Genomic DNA, 19,446 nt, shown 5'->3' with positions numbered 1-19,446 from the left:
TAATAGAGCTATTAATAAGAATTAGCATTCCTTTACAACAGAAATAATTTCTTGAACGTAAGGTTGAGTTAATAGATAAAAATGAAAATGTACTCAAAGAAGCTAGCTAGCTAATTTATCTTTTTGACAAAATTGAATTGGTTTGTGGACTTAATTAATCATGATTTACGTGTACATACAATACTTGTTATTGCATAAACTGTGTAGGTGGTATGCGTGTCACACATGTCGGCATAATAATGTGTATATGTCAACCAAGTGTAATGTATATGTCAACACATGTCATGCACATTACATATGTAAAAACATTATAAAGATATACGTATTTAACACGCTTTTATTACTCTGCATATGTAATTAATTTATAAAGATACAATTACGATGGTTTAACTCTAATCACTCATTGTCATGAACAAAAAATTAAATCCACGATTCTTCGATTGACAAATCATTCTCAATGAAAAAGCAGATTGTTGGTGGCATCATCATATCATATCTTATCTTTCCCTTATCAAAAGGGAACTTTGGAACATTAATGTATCAATCGAGAAAATTCTTAAACAATGGTTCTAAGAGTACATGTATATACCTCAATTATATTTGTGATTAAAATCCATTCAACAATCTACACGTAAATCTGATTTGATTCGGCAGCCAATTTCCTCCTTTAACCTCTCTTAACTGTATTTGATCATATCAAAACTTCCAACTTTATCTTTTACACAGCTAAAGTCGGCACTGCCCAAATATAGGCAAGACAATTAAAAACAATTTATAGCCTTTTTCTTTTCTTCCCTATTTTAACTTTTTTGTCATTACAATTTAACTAAAAAAACCTTATCCAATAAATTATTTGCTCAATGTTTATCTATTATAGCTAACATCTTTAAATTCAAATAATAAAAATAAAGGAAAATTAAAGATTCCCAATATAATTATTTTAGCATATGAAAGTACTATTTGATTTGATATGATTTGATTTGATTTTGATAAATCTTGTTACTCAGCCGCAATTCCAAGCTTTGATCACCGGTTGATGAATGTATAGTAGAATCATATCTTTAAGACTCCTTTTTCTTTGGACAAATTATGGGAGTGAAAGAACAATGGAGAAAGAATGAAGAATGTATTTTTGAGTAAGGTTTGTCCAATTTAGGCAAAATATGAAGGAGGTCATAATGTAATAAGTGAACGATATATAGATTCAAAATGAGAGCTATAATGATAATGACTTCTCTCTAAAGGTGCACGACAAATCACTTCTAAATAATATGAGCATTTGGTACATTAAGTAATCTGTCAATAAAAAATAAACTACGAGTAGTATTTAGCCCGTGCAATGTACAGGTTAATCTTTTGCTAAAATGTTTATTATTACAGGTTGTTTAATTGTGCATTGAAATTGCTATTTAATTGGAATTAAGCCAAAATATGTCTATGAATTATAAAGTTATATAGTAACAAAAATAATGAAAGATTAGTAGTAAAAATATTGATACTTTTTCATATTTTCAATATTTTTCATATTCTTACTCAACTATGTCCTATTATAAAAGAATTTGATAGAACCAACCAAGAGATACAAGTGAATCGTTAATTGTATTTTGGAAGAAACTAACTTCATGTTTGTAAAGAGGATAATCACAAAATACAAGTGTCTTTTCAGTGAAAACATATAAGAAATGAAGGAAAAAATAATTATGAAAGGATAAAAAATATAAAAAAAATAAAATAAAAGTGTACCATTAAGTGTGGGACACGTGGCAGCATATATTATTTTCAAAAGTTCCTATTATTAAATATTAGTATAGATATAGATTTTACTAATTAGGGCATGTTCTCATTGACTGAAATGAGCTAAACTGAACTGAATATTTTATAAGAGAAGGAAATTAGTAACTAAACTGAACTGAACTTATTAGAGCTGAGCTGAACTGAACTGAACTGAAAATAATCGTATAAGAAAAGATCCTTAGTTAAAAATAGTTTTAAATTTTTAGTCAATATAATCTAATCTTAAAAAACAAAATATATTAGTTAAAAAACAAAACTTAATCAATAAATTTCATTTTGAATTATATCATATAATGAAGGAGACAATACCTAAACTCAATTACACTAATTGAAAACAGATTTGTTGATTAAAAGTACTTTTATTTAATACTTATTCTGTCCCTAGCACAATCGTTACATTTTATTTTAATGTTCACAATACTTATACCATCAGGATATATAATTATTTAGTAAAAATACTCCGTAATTAAGATTATATATTGAAGTATATGAATGAATAATTTAATGAAATTACCAATTAATTGGGACGAATAGCAAGTGCTTATGTAATCGTCGTTAGTCTTACTTGTTGTAAACGTAATCAAACGCAACTAATGTAGGAAAGAACATTGATCGATCGATAAATACAATTCATCAATCATTTTAAATAGATTTTGATTTTGTTCGTTCCTCTTCGTCTATGGCTTCTTCACTTATCTCTCAATCATATCATGAGTATGACATATTGGATTGAGGTTGGTGGTCCATCCACTAAGTACAATCATTAAACTGTTTACAATCATTAATTTTGATCAAGTAGATACTTATAGATAATCATTTGCCAACCATATTATATACAATTATGTATAAAGAGAGGATAATTACTCGGATAAAGTCTGTGTATATGAATCAGTCACCACTCAACATTGAACCCACTAATCACATACTCCGATCCCTACCTTTCATCGATCATAAAGAATAACAATGGTAGTGCCCTCGTTCTCGATATTAATTTTAAATAAGGTACATTTGTATTAGCTTATCATAGCACAATTATATTAAGTACATAGTATTTGCTAAAAAAAAATAATAATAAAATAAAAACATCTAAAAGATAAGAGAATTTAGAAAGTAGGTACCAAATGAACCTAGACAAGAAGTCTTTTTTTTTGTTTTTGTTTTTGTTTTTTTTTTTTTTTTTTGAAAGACAAGACTAGAAGTCTTATATGGTTGTGTAGTGTATAGAGTTTAAAATCAATTTCAGTTACTTTTAAAAACAAGAAACCCCTTTCCAAAAAAAAAAAAAAAAAAAAAAAAAAGAAACCATGGGTTCATATATATTGGTAATCAAACTTGGCCTTCATCTTTGTTAATCCTAGGTTAAATGTTTTAGTAATTGCAAATAATTTAAATGAAGTTTTGCGTATAGTGATCTTTTAAATCTTTTTTTTTTCTTTCCTGCATTTAATCACCTTTTTAAAAAAATGTAATAAAGCTACTAATTTTAAAAATTTGTTGCAACTTACCACTGTTTTAGCCAAACCCACCAACTGTTCTCCATTGTATGCAAAAAACAAGATTTTAAAGGTGGTTATATGCAAAATTTCCTAATTTAAATCGTATTCTTATTGTGTTTCGTACATATTTGAAGCTTTAGATTAAGGCTTATTACATGGTACAACATTTACTAAGGGCCTGTTCACTTCAACTTAATTTCAGTTCAGTTCAATTCAATTCAGTTCAATTCAATTCAGCTCCAATCAGTTTAGTTCAGTTCAGCTCAATTCAGTAAATATAAACAGGCCCTAAAACACTAACTAATTTTGACTTATAAACACGTCTCAAAGTGACAAGTCCCATTATTTAAAGTATTCGATCGAAATTCCTTAGGGAGATCAAGAAAAGGAGTGAGTTGAAATACAAAAGGTCCAATTTTATACTTTTTCCTTGGTACATACTCTTTGACTCTTGAGGGTATATATACTCTTAAATGAAAGAGTAGAATTTTAAATACCACAAAAGGTCAAATTTAAATTCTAAATATTAGGAGTCGCTTCAATTAAAACACATAATAAGGCAAGTGCAAATCCTAGATTGAGATTATCTTAATGTATGATGAAAAATTACCAACAAACTGATTTTCAACTTAATTAACCATGCATAACAAAGATATTATCATAATCTATATATGAAAATTCACCTCGCTTATATAGATTCACTTACAAAGTTATTACCGTAAGTTTATGAAACCTCAATTGTATAAAAAAAAATGTCACCATATACGTGTCTCATAGATTCGAATCCACACAATCCCAACCAAATATTAGCACAAAGTTAGAGCAAATAAGCAAAAGTCAAACCTCCATCCTTTTTATTTATTTGTGATGTTATTTAAAAATAGAGTACGAGTAAACTCTCATTCTCACACTAAGCTAGAATCTTGTATTCTCCACATAGAGCATCGTTAAAAGAACAAAAAGGGGAATTGTTGAAGAATGAAAAGATGAAGCATTTAATATCTTCATTCCATTGTATGTGAATGACAAACCCTATAGTAGCCGAGAAACATAGGAATATTAATATTTTTCAGTCAACCGTCTTTTATATTTATATGATTTATTTTTATATTTTTGGGGTTAATTAAGGACTTATAAGGTGGTATGCCAAACATATCCGAATAAGCTAAATTGACAAGTGGGGGTGGTGGGGCAACTACCCTTATCCACTAAATTTATGGGGTCTGTGTCTTCATTAATATGTACATTTCTGCCCTTCTTTGCTTTTTTTTTTTAAAAAAATTTTTGGTCTTGAACATGAATGAGTAAATGAGGAGGGACCATAACATATATAGTCAGGGATATGCATCTCATACCATGTTCATTCTTCTCCTAGACACATGGCTTAACTAATTGCTGTATGTACTTGGGTTCATTGTCCACTTGGCACTAGTCTATGCACCCACGTGTAATCCTGTTGTCGGTCATTAACCCCTAAATTTTAACATAATCATCATTATCTTTAAAGGTATGATTAAACTTATCTAAACTGAACTGATTAGACTTGACCAGACTTGATCGATCAACTATAATTTCACCTTATGTTTATAGCTCTTTAGACCTAATTAACTACGTAATAGTTGAACTAAGGTTTGTTTAAATACATAATAAGAACTTGAACTAACATCTTTCCTTATCAAAATTGACATTAAATTATTGACTTTAAATTATATAAAATTTATGTTCATAATGTTGTCCATCAATCATCTAAATTTTCATATGTTACTAACTTATTTATTCTACATAATCCATATCCCATATGTAGTAGGTAATTAATCGAATGTATAATAGATATGATGCTATTATAAACGTAAAGGGGACTTATGAGTTATGATGGTGAGTATATTTATGGTTTCCTTTAAAATTAATAGATTAATAAAACTTTAAAGGAGTTTCAATTCTTAGAGCTAATGTGTTTCTACTTTCTAGCTTAGACTTTGTACTACCTTTATCAAAATGTAATCAATTGATGATACACACGTAATTATTTAAAAGGTCGATCGTTGTTAAAGGCGAATGAGGTAAGAATTTGGTACCATCAAACAAAACAAAAGTTACGAACTTGGTGCAAATTGTGTGGGAATGAAAACGAAATCATCTATTTAAATATAATAAAATTAATCATATCATGAATCATGATGTATATAAATTAACATCGGAGTCACGCAATCCCCAAATTAATTGAAAAAAAAATATGATCTCATATTATAATACGATATCGTTAAAAAATGAAAGAGTTGCTCATTTTAGTCTTTTACGTAGTTTAAAAGTTAGCGCCATTAAATTATAGGAATATAGAATTAGGTTTATCTATTGCATTACTCTGTATTGATCTTATAAACAATAACAATAGTCATAAAATACAGACATGAAAATAATAATCAGGGAATATCATGGAAGTGTTACGGAGTATAACTCAATAATATACTTACGACAGGTGCAGTGTCGCCCTTAAAAACTGATATCAGGATGCTAAATAGAGCAGCACATTGGATTATTGGTTTATTATATATCGAAGAAATGGAATATGCCAATTCAACAAGAAAAATATCCTTCAATCTCCTCCCCTGAACTAGAGCATTAATGGTGGATGAAACTTTATAGTAGAGTTGCAATATTAATAATGTCTGCATATATTATACTAATATTAATATCAATTTAGGAAAGGTGTAATATGGTTTTGATTTGTTCTAATAAGAATTAATTCACATCAAGAATATTTAGTTCAAAGATGATTGATGAATGCTACCTAAGTTTAATATATATATATTTTTTTTTGAATAATAAGTTTAATTGTTTACAACTAAATTTATTTTGTATAAATATAAATCATGTAATAAATAAATCAGAACCTAATTAATTTTTTGTATACATTCAAAATGTAGATTATTCTATTAACACATAATAAGTCAATGTGATTAATTAATTTCTTGAGATCCTTCCATTTTAATAGAGATTATCCGTAGAATATATATAATCCTCTTAGGTTTTGGATATAATTTGTACATTTTTATGATACTCTTACTACTTTACATATCTTGTTTAAGATAATCTTTTACACACTTTTTAAATCATAGATATACATATTGTGGTACGGAGTACTCATATTTAGTTTTTTATGTAGCAATGAGGATATGAAAAGTTGAGATAGGATACATATATCTCAAATATACCACTTGATACTGCATGTCTCCATAATATCTTTCCTTTTACGCATTGTATTATAAGACTGAAATTCAAAGTTTTGTAATCTTTACTATATGAATTATAGCTAGAAAATATTTGATTATCTAATTGAGTACACCTTTATCATGTTTTAATTTGTTTTCATAATGGATATCCTCACCCATAATATCGTCTCTTCAAACTCTTCATGTAGAGTGAGTAAAAGAAAGAATCACATTTGATTTTATCTTTACAGGAAAAGAATCATAAGATATAGCACTTATTAAAAGAGAGTATATTAAGGGTCTGTTCACTTCAGCTTAATTTCAGTTCAGTTCAGCTCAGGTCCAATCAGTTCAGCTCAACTCAATAAATGTGAACATACCCTAATTATACATTTTATGATACAAATAGAGCTACAATAGATAGTAACATCGATGAGATTTGATCCTATCATATCTGACCACAAATACTATCTATATATCTTGATTATCTTTACATTGGAAGACATTATTTTTCATCATAGTAATCTAGAACAACATGTTTTCTATGCATTTAGTTTGGGTACACCGCAGTGGCGGAGCCAGGATTTATACTCTGGGGGGACAAATTTCAAATGTTTAATAAAATCGACAAAAAAATTTAAGAAAAAATGATGATCACATAAATTGCTTAATGCATATTTTTGTTATGGACAAGACAATTATTCTTATATGGCAAAAGAGGAAATTTTATTAGTTTCATTGCATATTATAAAAATTATCAACAAAAAAAAAAAAATTTGTTGGTGAACCCCAATTGTAAGTTATGTGATCCCGATAATTGAAAAATACGATTTATCAAATAATAAGCGTTTAAACAATATAAAAATAGATATAAAGGGATTTGAGTTACATTCGAAAAAACAATAAACACAACTTTATTTGACTAATGAAATTATTAAAGTGTGTTGTGTAAATTAAAATTAGAAATTTAGTTCCAAACACTATAAAGTAAAATATTTGTTTTTAGAGGTGGTATTTGATTAAATAGTTAATTGAGAATAGTTAGAGGTTTAAAAACTTATAATGCTTTAACTTTATAAATTATACATTATAAAATGAAATCCAAAACAAGTAGTAGTATATAAAAAAAAGGGGAAAAATCCAAAAAATAAGTTAAATGGCAGAGTGAAGGCTCGAACCCAGCCAGTAGGATAAAAGGAAAGCCTTATTTAAGGCCCAACAACCACTAGACCATCTTTTAAGTTTGCAATATATTTGTTTATGTAATGTATATACACGTATTTAATGTGTCTTTTTATGCTAATGAAAATCAATTTTTTTTTAATTTATTTTTTTGAAAATGGGGGGACAGCTGTCCCCCCATGTTCCTATAATGGCTCCGCCACTGGTACACCGTGTGTCGCTTGTAAAATATAGAGTAGCCCATATAATACTGGCAAATTAAACCCTATTATACTAATAGAGTAATCCCTTATAATATATACTTATTGAATAGCCTTTAAATACTCCCTTTGTTTTTAAATACTTGTTCCATTTCTCTTGGACACGCATGCCGATGTTAATCTTTGAACACTAATATCTTTAATTATCAATAAACATAAATTCTAACAATTGTAAATTAATAATCTATTCATTGAGATGATTTCAAAAAGTACCCACAAGACTATATTTTTTATTATGTATAAATCACAAACATTAGTTAAAGTATGACAAATGAATAGTGCAAAAATTAGAAATGGAGCAAGTATTTAAAAACCGAGAGAGTATCAAAGTAATCCCTACAACACGTACAGGGTAACCCCTATATTACTAACTAAGGGCCTGTTTCGATTTACTGAAAATAATTGAACTGAACTGAGTAGTGTTAAAATGAATTGTTTATGAGAGAAGGAAATTAGGAACTAAACACTGAACTGATTGAAGCTAAACTAAACTGAAATTAAGTTGAATTGAACAGATCCTAAGTAACCTCTATAAAACTAACCGAGTAAGTAGAATCATAGTAAATCAAAAAAATACTTGTCCAATCTAATAAACCATTCTAATAGGACACTTCTCCTTACCACATACAAGTACATAGGAACTTTGACACTCCATAGGAAACCAGTGAGAATAAAAAAAAAAATGAGAGGCACAAGGAAGATTAGATTAGATTAGATAGATTTGAGATGGGCAAAAAAGGAAAAAAAAAAACTAAAAATGAGTTGGGAGGCTGCTTATAAATACAAGGGGAGGCCGTTACAGTATTGTTACCCACATCGATCATCTGCAAAGTTTCACGTGCTTTTCCAATTTCATTATTTTCTCTTTCTTCTCCTCGTTCTTCCCCCTGTTTCCTCTGCTTACACCTCTATTCTTGTCGGTCCTAAGTAGTTTTTATAGTTGAGATTTCTTCATTCCCTTTCATAAATACTTCCTTACTTATATATAAATATATATATAAATATAAATATATACACTAGTTCAGAAAATCAATAACACTTTTTCAGTAAAACAAACCAAGAAAGAAAAACTAATGGCAAAGAATTCATCATCAAAATCAAAATCCAAATCCAAGCAAGTCGGCGGGTCTTCATCTTCTTCTTCCTCTGCTTCATCCACCATTGCTGACCTTTTTGGCCCTAATCCTTCTTCTGCTACTTCTTCTTCTTCCAGTTTGTTTAACTCTGTTTTTGGACCTCCTTCTATGGTACGACTACTTTCTTCTTGTTTAATTTTAAATAAAAAATATGTTTATAATCTAAAGTTTTGATGATATTGTTTGTTATAATAATATGTCTATGTATTAGCACATTGTTAAAGTTAGTGTTTTTATTAAGGCTTAGCGGATTAGCCCCAAATATCTTGTGCAACCGTTGTATATTTCTTGTCGTCCCCTCATCCGTGTAGCATTTTTCATGTTAGGGTTATGACTTATGAGAGAATTGCACCAAGTCGATGATTGATTAAGAATTTGAAATAAAAGGCATGCATGCAATGAATTAGAGCACCGAATTGGGATTGATTCATTCTTTGGGGTTCTTTAGAATTATTGATCAGTTTTTCAATGCAAAAGGTTTTACCTAAATATTGGTTTCTTCTATTTGCCCTTGCTTTTATCAATTTTTGATTTTTTGACTTTTTTGCATGTCTTTGTGATCTCACAAATTATAATTTGTTGCTACTTATTCTAGTTAATTTTGTCTTTTAATGCAAAATACACAAATATTTCAATGATGGTGATGCCTTTTTTTGGTTTTGTTTTTGAGATTTTGGGACCTTTGGCTAAGGTGAGAAGTGGGAAGAGACGTGGGCTAATAAGCCAGTGTTTAAAGAGTCCAAAATTATTTTTCTTCAAGTATTTTATTTAATTATTTTTTTTTTTTTACTTTTATTGGGTTGCATGAAAAAGTTGCCGACCTTTTTTGAAAGTTTATCTTCAAAGTCTTAGCTTTCATATGATATGGAGTTTTCTTTTTTTAAAGGTTCCAACCTTTTTTTCCTTTCTATTCTTAGTTGGTAAAGAATCATTTAGGTGAGATTGGCTCAATTCAGAGTCATCTATTAGATGAGATTGTCTCGTACTAATTTATTTTGTCGTCTTTTACTTACAAAATACGGGGAAAATGATCATTTTGATGAGTGTTATCTGTAACGTTATATATTGTGAGATCGTCTTATACACGAGTTTGTCACAACTTTGATCTCTAGCTGTTAGTGACATCAGGAACAAGTACAAAGGTGGGTTCCTACTTTAGATGCTTGTTCTCTAGACCCACATGAAATGATAATGACTTCATAATGATAATCTTTTTAATGGTTGATAATATACCTGAGATTAGTTGATGTCTAAAGAGATTGCTGAATCATTAGTCACTGCATAACATGTTTAATTAACGAGATTCAAGAAAAGCACTAATAGCTAGAAAGATACATAAATTAGTACAAAGTTTATCTTATAGATCATCAGTTAATTATTTTACTTAACAAGAATAATATATTCATATGCATATTCCTAATCCAACCTTTTCCATCTAACAAATTAATTGTTTTTATGTACAGGATTATTATCTACTAATTGACTGACCCATATGTGAATATGCTTTATACGCGCTAATCTATTTAAATCTATTAATTCTCTAGCTTAATTAAGTTATGTGATCTAATTTGATATTAGAAAGTAATCATCATCTTAGTGTTCTCTTTTGCCTTTTGTAATTTTAATTTTATAATATATTACATGTACAACATTTCTTACATTTAAAATCGATTTTAATCTAGGGAGGAGGAAGAGACTCTACTCACCATGTTGGGAATGCCAAGCATGGTTTTCCTGGTAACTTTTATACTTCATTCGTCCTAAAATAATCTTTATCATTGACAAGTTGCAATCTCTAGAGTCAAATTTTTAATTTGATGATCATATATTTCTCTAATTATAAACTTATCAATCAAAGATATATCTTTACTTGATTGACATATTATTGTGTTTATAATCGTACTTATTGGTTGATTTATTAGTGTTTTATGTAATTTGCACATCTTTTTTTTGTAGACAATGGAGCACCGGTAAGTAAAGCAGAGAGTAGCAAGTACTCTTATTATCAGCAGAAGAAAGTTGATCAGCCTTGCTACTATACCTCTTCAATCTACTATGGTGGCCAAGACGAAGTTTATTCTCCAACTACGCGTCCTGGTGAATCTCTTGTAAGTGTTTTACATACACATTTTTAGTTTATCTTAATTTTCTCTTATTCTAAAAATGCATGTTGGATAATAGTATAGTATACTGTATCTGAAATATTGAACTCGATTTTACAGACAAACGATCCAGGAGTAGAGGAAGATCCTAAAAGTGCTTTAAGAGGAAATTGGTGGCAAGGTTCGGATTGTGTATATTTACTTCTCATTGAATTCCTTATATGTAGTAGTAACATACTCCCTCCGTCTTTATGGTAGTTAACACGAGTATGAACATAATGAGATGGACAAAATTGGTTTATGTTACCTTAGTATGTATGGGAATTGGGAATGGAGTGAGTATTAATTTTCAACTTGGTAGCTCTGTTTATTGATTGAATGTCTTGTTTTAATTTTCAGGATCGGCCTATTATTAGCCCCTTCAACAAGAGTTAGCTGCCCCTCTTGGAAACTAAGGTACATTTGCTAGTTTTGAAGTAGTAAAAGACTTTTCTAAATGATAAAAGATATGGTCATAAGATTCACATTCTTTCAAAATTAGATGTTTATGGTAGTAGAATTGTAATTCTTTCTAGAAACAGACTTATGCAGAAAAGGAAAATAAAAACTCATATTTTTCATATTCATACAGTTGGGTTCGTTACGTAATCTGATGCATAAGCAAAGAAGCAAAGCATACAACAACTTGCATTGTCTAGAATCTGCATGGCATACATTATGCATATATGTTCTAAGTGAATATGAGAAGAATCTACACATTATTATCAATTTTTTCAACTTATTCTATATTCTGTTGCATTATTTATTCCTTGGGTTAATTTCAATTTGTCCCAAGCAATTTGACTTTCGCTAATGCTAAAAATGTTCGCTTTATGTTGTTTGTTGCAGGGATATGGGGGGGACTGCCTCTTGATAGCTATCTTCACAAGTTATGACTTCTAGCAGAAGAGAATATACCATATAAGTTGAGAAAAACAGCTTTTAATTTTACTAGTCTTAGATCAGCTAAGGCCTGAATCAAGTTGCTGGGGTTTGTTTTTGCTCCCGGTTTCTTTGGAGGGAGGGCTTAGCTTAGCTTATTAGTTTTTTTAATTTCCTAGGATCAGCTTTGTCTGACGTCGTATAGTATAGTTCAGTTTTAATGCTTATTGTATATGACTATGAACTCCTCCTCTGTACACAGATCGAGTTGTTAACTACCTCAATATACCCTAATGTCAATCTCGCTCAGTAAAGGTTTTTGCTTTAATGTTGAGTTCACTTAAATTTCTGGTGGCTTTCTCTAATCTTTGATTGCCTGGAAAGGGCAAAAGAAACATGCTGTTGGGTATCCACACGATTTAATGACTTATAAGGGACTTCTCGGTAATATGAGTCTAGATGAAGTTCTTACCTTCCACCACAGAAAAAGAACCAAAAAAAATCTTGTAGGATTCTCAAGTAATTTGGTTTCTTTCAGAAACTGATCAAAACTCGCTTTCTGGAATAGCAAGTTGCTTGTGTTTTGTTGTGCTATGTCATTATAAACCATTAATGATTAAAAAGCTCATGTCGCTGCATAATGAGAAAATTACTCTAGCTGAACTATACTTCATAACGTACCAGTATACCATGTGGGTTTGATGACATGAAAGATGGGAAAACTTGATATATACGAAGTACTATGTATTACTTTGTGAAAGACTGAAAGGCACAAAAGAACTGAACTGAAAACAAATCATTTATTCATATTGGTCAAGTTGTATTCATACATCTGCCATTAGTAAAGTAAATACAGATGCAAACTTTCAGGTCCATGTCCAATTCTTATTCACAGAAAGATCGATACATAATAAGATGAGTTCTTCAATTTGAACTCTTCAAGGCAGTGTGTAATCTGCAATGCAAAAGAGAAACATGTCAGTCAGACATCAGTATATGAACAGCCACAGAAGATGGTGACAATGGTGATAATATAATAAATAAAAATAAGTAAACAATCAAATAAGTTCTAGTAATGTTTAAACTCACCGCCACACTTGTAACCAACAGGACGATCAACAATGTTGCATCGCTTGGGGATTGTGACAGCAACCTCAGCTTTGACTCCTGCACTTTTGGCAGTGTGAGAGAGCATAACAGCACAGAGGCAACTTGGGTTTCGACCCAACTGTTTAATCCTAGCGCAGCAGCTGTCTGAAACCGGGGCATTCTCATCCTCAGATGCCTCGGCACAGGGAGCAAGTTTAAACGCCTCTCTCTCTGGGGATGCTCTCCCACACTCACCAGCAGCATTCACCCTATGAAACTCTGCAACGCAGACAAGAACAAGAAAAACAGACAGGATAATGTGCTTCATTTTCGAAGATATTGTTGCTTCAATTTTCACTGTGATTAAGTTTTGTATGTCCAATGATCAGTCACTTGAGCATTTATATAGGGGGAAGGAGGGGGTCGAGATTAGTAAGAATTGAGATATGATAATGTCCTCCATTATATAGTGGAGGAGGCATTATAAGAGCACTGAATAACTAATCTAGGATAGAAAAACATAGTGCAGCACTTTCGGCTCCAAAAAATTATTTCATAAGGTGATCTGGCTCATACTAACAGGGTAATTTTAGTATAGCAAATGCTAATGCTATCATACATGGTTTCACTACTGCATACACCACTTTCTAGAACTTCTTTCCCTTATTTATTTTCACACACCTAACCCTCCCACCCGGCCACCCCCAACGTAACGAAACACAATTAAACCAACAGTATCCTAGTCTATATAAATCTAAGACAATCTAGCTGAGAGACATTACAAGGACTTGAAATCTAGTTGCTTAGCATTTACTTGTAGTCTAGAAAAATTCTGTTTCCTATCTTATGTGAGTAGCTCATAAGCCAGTTGATAAAGTTCTAAGTTTAGGTTAGTGTCTTAGCTCGAAGTTGTATGTTTCAATTACCATTGAATATAGAAAACATTTGAGCTATGAAATTCAGCAGTGATAATTTTGAACTTTTGATAGAATGCTGCACAAAGTTCAAACAGCAATACTCCATCCATCCCACTGAAATTGATCCTAAAGAATATGTACAACAAGCTATGCTAAAGATCAAAGAACTGCTTAGCAATAGTAACCCTGATTTTCGGTTCGGGTTTTTCGGGTTTTCTAAATCATCATTCCCAATAAGGCAACAATCAATCAAAAACAGGAAACATTTCACAATCATTCAAGTATCAATTCAATTCATCAAAAAAACCCAATTGCCATTACCATCAAATCAACAACTTCCCATACAATTTTTTATACAAAGTTGTTCAAGAATCAAAGTACAAAGTAACAAAAGAAGGCTAACGAGTAAAAGCATAAAGAACAAAGGCAATATAAATAAGAAGAGCAGAAGGAACCAAAATAACAAGAGGAACAACAGCAGCATAAGTATGAGAACTCCCACAAGACAAACTACCAAGCTTAATCTGAGCAACATTAATCAAAGCCAACATGAGAAAAGCACACCCAGAAACAGATCCAACAGCAGAAACAAGCATCCCGACCCGAAGGCCCGAAGTATGAACAAAGGCCCGGTAAGAGTCGTAATGGGCCGAGATTCGGAAGGCCTGTTTAAGGCCCAAAGCGACGAGACTAGAGAAGAGGAAAGAGGCGAAGGAGTAGACGTGAAAAGCGACGATGTTTTCAGCGATTGAAGTGTTGTAAGAAGTGCAAGATGGGTCAGTGATAAGGGTGTTTGATGGGTCGTTTGGGTTCCATGAAAGCCCGATGAAGACGGCGAGGGTGAAGATTGAGTTAACGTGGATGATGCCGTCGAGTGCGGTGATGTGTATGGCGGTGCCTAAGGGTTTGTGGTGGTGCGTCGACATTTTTTTCTAAGTGGTAGATCTAGTGGGTGGACTGTAGTGTTGGTCAGATGCTAATGAAGTGTTCCTACCAAAAGGAAAAGGTGTAGCGCGATTGGTTGATGCAAGATGCAACGGGTCGGATTTTGGTTGGAACCTTATTTATGAAGCCGATTTTATTACATTATGTTATCGAGATGTATTTGAAACAAATCTATATAACGATAATACAATTGAGAGTATTAGACTAGTAGATCAATACATACTCCCTCTATTCCTAATTATTTTCCCCGATGTAAAATTTGAGTTAGATTTAAAAAATACTATTATAATCATATGAGATGGTTAGTCCCTCCATCTTCCCCAAGACACACTTGGGTTTGACTCCTCATCCCCCCTCCTATGATTGGAGGGACTATCCCCACTCCTCATGCTAAAAAAAAAAATTAGTACAATTGTACTAATGACTTTTAGTGTTCATTTTTCTTGTGCTTGGATCCATTGGTGTGTAACATAATGATAAACTATGAATATTGATATCGGCTATCCTCCTTGTAAAAGTACACAAAATATTGTGGGAGTTAATCGTTGGGACTTAAGAGTACCCAAACCGTTTCCCAATGCAAAGAATTATCAAGAAGTCTAGTAAAGAAAGGGTCAAAGTGAAGTAAACCGTCGTCAAAGGTGGTGATCTGGTTGTTTTGGTGGAGAAGAGTGAACTATCTACAGTGGAGGAGTGGTGGTAATGTGGTATTATGGGACTGGGGGAAAGTGAATGGTCCAAAAAGAAAGGGTGAATGGCTCAAATTAAAGTTGATCAAAATGAAAGAAGTGTGTGGGGTCTACTTCTTAATGAAATAATGAAGGCATTTGGTCTCGAGGTATGATACATTATTACATTGTCATTGATTCTTGTTATAGGTAGAAGCCCCAAGTTCGAATCTTAATTTTGTTTCCCAAATTGACATCCTTCCTCATTGAATTTCTCAACATCATCTACGTGCCTAGAACGCTGTAACATTGACTTCCTCGTATGTTCTCTGACAATATGTATCTTCTTACATATTGTTCCTGTCTAGGGGCCTTAATACCCGAACCACCAATCTTGAACATCCATGATTTATGTTTTATTATCTCCATTTCCGTCACTGATTAATTAATCAAGAGAGAACTACATCGCAGTTTTTTATAATCATAACATGCCACAAAGTATGAACCTTAAGGTTTTAGCATACTTTTGATCAATACAGAATTTGGCAATGATCAATGCCTGAAAGCATCTTTATATTCTCAATATGAAATCTACATAGATACACATATTTTGGACAAATAATTCAATAAACAAAGGAACTACAAACAACATGCTTAGTACAGTATCCTAAAACCAATCCAAAGAAACAAAAAATCCTTCATATGTCAGTAAAAGAGTAGCCTTTGTGGAGATTTCATCGAAACCTGCTAGGCTTCTGATGGGTTATTGATACTCTCTGAGGATCAATGTTCTCTGAATCATCGCGAGATGATGCAGGTGACCCTGAGCCAATGCTTGACTTTGTTGTAGCAGGAGGGCCTTCTATTTGGTTTGCACTGTTCTTAGCCTTCAACTCACCACCTAGGTAGTTAGTGAGTGCTCTCTTAACCCCATTACCGCGCTTGGAAGGCTTACTAGTAATTTCACGGTTGACAAATGGAGTTCTGTCTACTCCTCTTGCTGGACTAATTAACGGGCCAGGTGAAAAGCTTGGAGTGGTTAGTGATGACCCATAAGGTGTGCGCGAGGGAGGCACTGAATGTGGTAGTGAGACCTTCTTGTGAGCCATGACACTCACATTAGGTGCTGAAGACAACTTATCAGTAGTATGTTTGGTTAAGTCATCAACATATAGTAGATCATCTATGCGCGCCACAATGTTAAAGGCCAAGCTCTCAAGAACTCTGGAGTAGCTTTCTAGAATGGATTTTCCTATGTCCTGCAGCAAGAAATTTGAATTAAAATCCAACAGGAGAAAAATGAATGCAATATATTCACATAAAGTATCAAGGAATTTGAAATTAACCTTGTTGTACTGAATTTTACTGGTGTCTAGAGAAGTTTGAGTGAGGCCAGGGAACCGTTGCTTCAAGCTTAGCAGCAATCTTTCAGCTCTTTCGGCGAGGAGCTCTCTCTTATCTCCTCCATCAACCATAAGATCTCTGACCATTCCCCACGACGATTTTGTAGTGGTACGGTTGGGATTAGTAACAGGTTTGGGATGCTGTCTTCGCCGCCAGACATATATAGCGGCTTCCACACGATTTGCTATTTCAAGAGCAACATGCTCAGATGATAAATCAAGGCAATCAAGCAAGCACTCGGGAGAGAAGTGATCTGACGTGATGTACCGATATATCATGTCTCCTAGGCAAGCTCTTCCATTCTGATAAAATCAAATTATATAACAAAACATCAGATTTTTGCATAATAATAGTCATAATAACCTAGGTTGATAAATGATGAGACAGTATGAGATTATAGACCTTTGGAAGGGTTTCTAAGTAGGACTCAGGAACATCCATATCGGCTAAAACCATGCTGTTGATAGACATGGAAGCTTTGAGTATTTGGTGTGTGCATTCGCGCTTGTGATCAAGCTGCTTCCTAGAACTCTCCTGCAGGCCACCAGCCGGTACCCGAGGTACTGGTAGCCACCATTTCTCCTCTTGCCTGTGTAATGTTTTTCGGAAAGAGGATGAGCCATCACAATCTGAGGCTACGATTCCTTGATCGACATACCAAAACTCGGTCTTGCAGAAACTGTTAAGTATATCCTGATAACCGCGAAAACAAAAATTATTTTAGCTATAGGAAGTCACAGGGCCAAGCCACTGAGTTGCAATGAAATAAAGCAAAACTGAAAATCTTACAATGAGCATATTGTCCAGCTTCCGAAGAGCTGGAAGATTAATGAATATATCTGTCCGAGGTCTGCAAGTCATAACCTGAAAAGCATTGCAGCAAATATGTAACATGTAAGATGACTGTATTAAATTACAATGATAGAATGATATGTAACCTAAAGACATGAAATGAGACTTGGACACACCCAATTAGTCCAAAAGATCAGATACTTCAGAATTTTATAGAATTGTAACATTTTCTGATAAACAAGGAGTTTCATTGTGCATATTTTCCATCTTATGACATTGTTTCATCTACTAAAAACACTCCTATGCTCAATACATTAATTAACAGAAGATGCAGAATTAAAATGAAAAATTGAAGGAATAGAGTACCTCTAATTTTTTTCCATCAGGAAAAGTCTGCCAAGTTGGTATCAACTCAACAATGTGATCACCAACACAAAGCAGCCATTCCATCTCCCTTCGCCACATCGATTTCTTTTCAACCGGCAACGGCTCTAGCCTCCATAATTGCCCAAATATTGTAGCTAGAAACCCATAATTCAAAGTAAATCAAACATTTAAAACATACCATTAAAACACTGAATCTAAAAATAGAAGGTTAAGAATTACGATTAGTACCACATAAATTAGTAATGGCATTAGAAACAGCTAAAGCAGTGGAAACCCCTTTCCCACTTCCTGACATATCTTCTCCAAGTAATAGCTTTGCAAACCTCTCTTTCATCATCTCCATCTCTGAAACATTTCAACAAACAGTTAAAATACAACATTAATTACCAAAATTTAAACTTCAAAAAATCACACAATTAGCCAAATTAAAGCACAAAACTAACCAGAGAGGTTTAAATTATGCTTTTTAAGCTCAGAATCATCCGCTAACATGGGTTTTTGTGACCCAGAAACAGCTGATTTGGGAATTGCAGCTTTTTTAATCGGCCAACCCAAAAGAGGAGGTGAAGCAGAGGATTTCTTTCCTGAATTAGAAACAACTTCATTACTTTGTCTACTATCAGAGCTACTCTCCCTGCTTCTTCTACGCTCAGCACTTGACTCAGTGATTGACTCGACTGACTCAGTTAAGACGTCTAACCCATCATCTTTCCTAAACGAGGCTTCCATCATCAAAAAGCTTCAATCTTTGGAATTCCCAGATCAAAATTAAGGAAAATTTTCAAGCAAAATTTGAAACCCAGAAAATAAAGTTTGAATCTTGAACAAACATTTGAGTTTTTGAATGGGGGGAAGATTGAATAGTATGAGAAGCTTTTTTATTAAACTGGAAATTTTTTGTAAAAGGAAGAAATAGTGGGCCTAAAAATATGATCTTTATTAAGATTCTTTTATTTACTCTCTCTTTTGTATTTGTGAAATTTGATTTGAAGATGAAGGAGAGTTTGGGATGTAGTAACTGTCAAAACTTAAAAATGGTGGTTTGATGGTGAGATTTTCCAACGTCTCTTTACTCTTTCACTGTATTTTTCTCTCACTTCCCACCTTTATCTACAATTCAAATTAATAATAAAATATTAGGGAG

The 19,446-nt window shown here is 32.4% G+C and overlaps 4 protein-coding genes across 4 annotated transcripts; 1 reads left to right on the top strand and 3 right to left on the bottom strand.

Moving 5' to 3' along the window:
• Window positions 1-8,560: 8,560 nt before the first annotated feature.
• LOC145595090 (uncharacterized) lies at window positions 8,561-12,428 on the top strand. The gene is made up of 6 exons (XM_081651449.1): window positions 8,561-9,188; window positions 10,760-10,814; window positions 11,034-11,185; window positions 11,300-11,360; window positions 11,579-11,635; window positions 12,068-12,428. Exons 1-5 carry the CDS (start codon window positions 9,015-9,017, stop codon window positions 11,593-11,595), a joined length of 459 nt encoding a protein of 152 aa, XP_081507575.1. The 5' UTR covers window positions 8,561-9,014; the 3' UTR covers window positions 11,596-11,635; window positions 12,068-12,428.
• A 490-nt stretch (window positions 12,429-12,918) lies between these two features.
• On the bottom strand, window positions 12,919-13,868 carry LOC145595091 (uncharacterized). Its single transcript, XM_081651450.1, has 2 exons — window positions 13,190-13,868; window positions 12,919-13,055 (listed from the first exon to the last, which is right to left on the bottom strand). Exons 1-2 carry the CDS (start codon window positions 13,515-13,517, stop codon window positions 13,039-13,041), a joined length of 345 nt encoding a protein of 114 aa, XP_081507576.1. The 5' UTR covers window positions 13,518-13,868; the 3' UTR covers window positions 12,919-13,038.
• Window positions 13,869-14,242: 374 nt separating this feature from the next.
• On the bottom strand, window positions 14,243-15,153 carry LOC145595412 (uncharacterized). The gene has a single exon (XM_081651822.1). The coding sequence runs from the start codon at window positions 15,030-15,032 to the stop codon at window positions 14,505-14,507; it is 528 nt and encodes a 175-aa protein (XP_081507948.1). The 5' UTR covers window positions 15,033-15,153; the 3' UTR covers window positions 14,243-14,504.
• Window positions 15,154-16,266: 1,113 nt separating this feature from the next.
• LOC145595089 (rop guanine nucleotide exchange factor 7-like) lies at window positions 16,267-19,446 on the bottom strand. Its single transcript, XM_081651448.1, has 7 exons — window positions 18,746-19,446; window positions 18,531-18,647; window positions 18,282-18,436; window positions 17,913-17,987; window positions 17,526-17,816; window positions 17,066-17,425; window positions 16,267-16,978 (listed from the first exon to the last, which is right to left on the bottom strand). Exons 1-7 carry the CDS (start codon window positions 19,032-19,034, stop codon window positions 16,454-16,456), a joined length of 1,812 nt encoding a protein of 603 aa, XP_081507574.1. The 5' UTR covers window positions 19,035-19,446; the 3' UTR covers window positions 16,267-16,453.

The sequence above is a fragment of the Chenopodium album genome, chromosome 19, assembly GCF_948465745.1.
Source record: "Chenopodium album chromosome 19, dcCheAlbu1.1, whole genome shotgun sequence".
Lineage (NCBI taxonomy): Eukaryota > Viridiplantae > Streptophyta > Magnoliopsida > Caryophyllales > Amaranthaceae > Chenopodium > Chenopodium album.
The sequence above is the reverse complement of the archived record's forward strand: the minus strand, read 5'-3'. Positions and strand labels throughout refer to the sequence as shown.

Bases quoted from the DNA above. Each gene is read 5' to 3' on its own strand.
- LOC145595090 (XM_081651449.1), top strand. From the start codon at position 9,015: ATGGCAAAGAATTCATCATCAAAATCAAAATCCAAATCCAAGCAAGTC. The intron at 10,815-11,033 runs GTAACTTTTATA...TTTTTTTTGTAG, and splicing joins TGCCAAGCATGGTTTTCCTG to ACAATGGAGCACCGGTAAGT. The intron at 11,186-11,299 runs GTAAGTGTTTTA...TCGATTTTACAG, and splicing joins CGCGTCCTGGTGAATCTCTT to ACAAACGATCCAGGAGTAGA.
- LOC145595091 (XM_081651450.1), bottom strand. From the start codon at position 13,517: ATGAAGCACATTATCCTGTCTGTTTTTCTTGTTCTTGTCTGCGTTGCA.
- LOC145595412 (XM_081651822.1), bottom strand. From the start codon at position 15,032: ATGTCGACGCACCACCACAAACCCTTAGGCACCGCCATACACATCACC.
- LOC145595089 (XM_081651448.1), bottom strand. From the start codon at position 19,034: ATGATGGAAGCCTCGTTTAGGAAAGATGATGGGTTAGACGTCTTAACT. The intron at 18,648-18,745 runs GTTAGTTTTGTG...GAAATGTTTCAG, and splicing joins GCATAATTTAAACCTCTCTG to AGATGGAGATGATGAAAGAG. The intron at 16,979-17,065 runs GTTAATTTCAAA...TTCTTGCTGCAG, and splicing joins GTAAAATTCAGTACAACAAG to GACATAGGAAAATCCATTCT.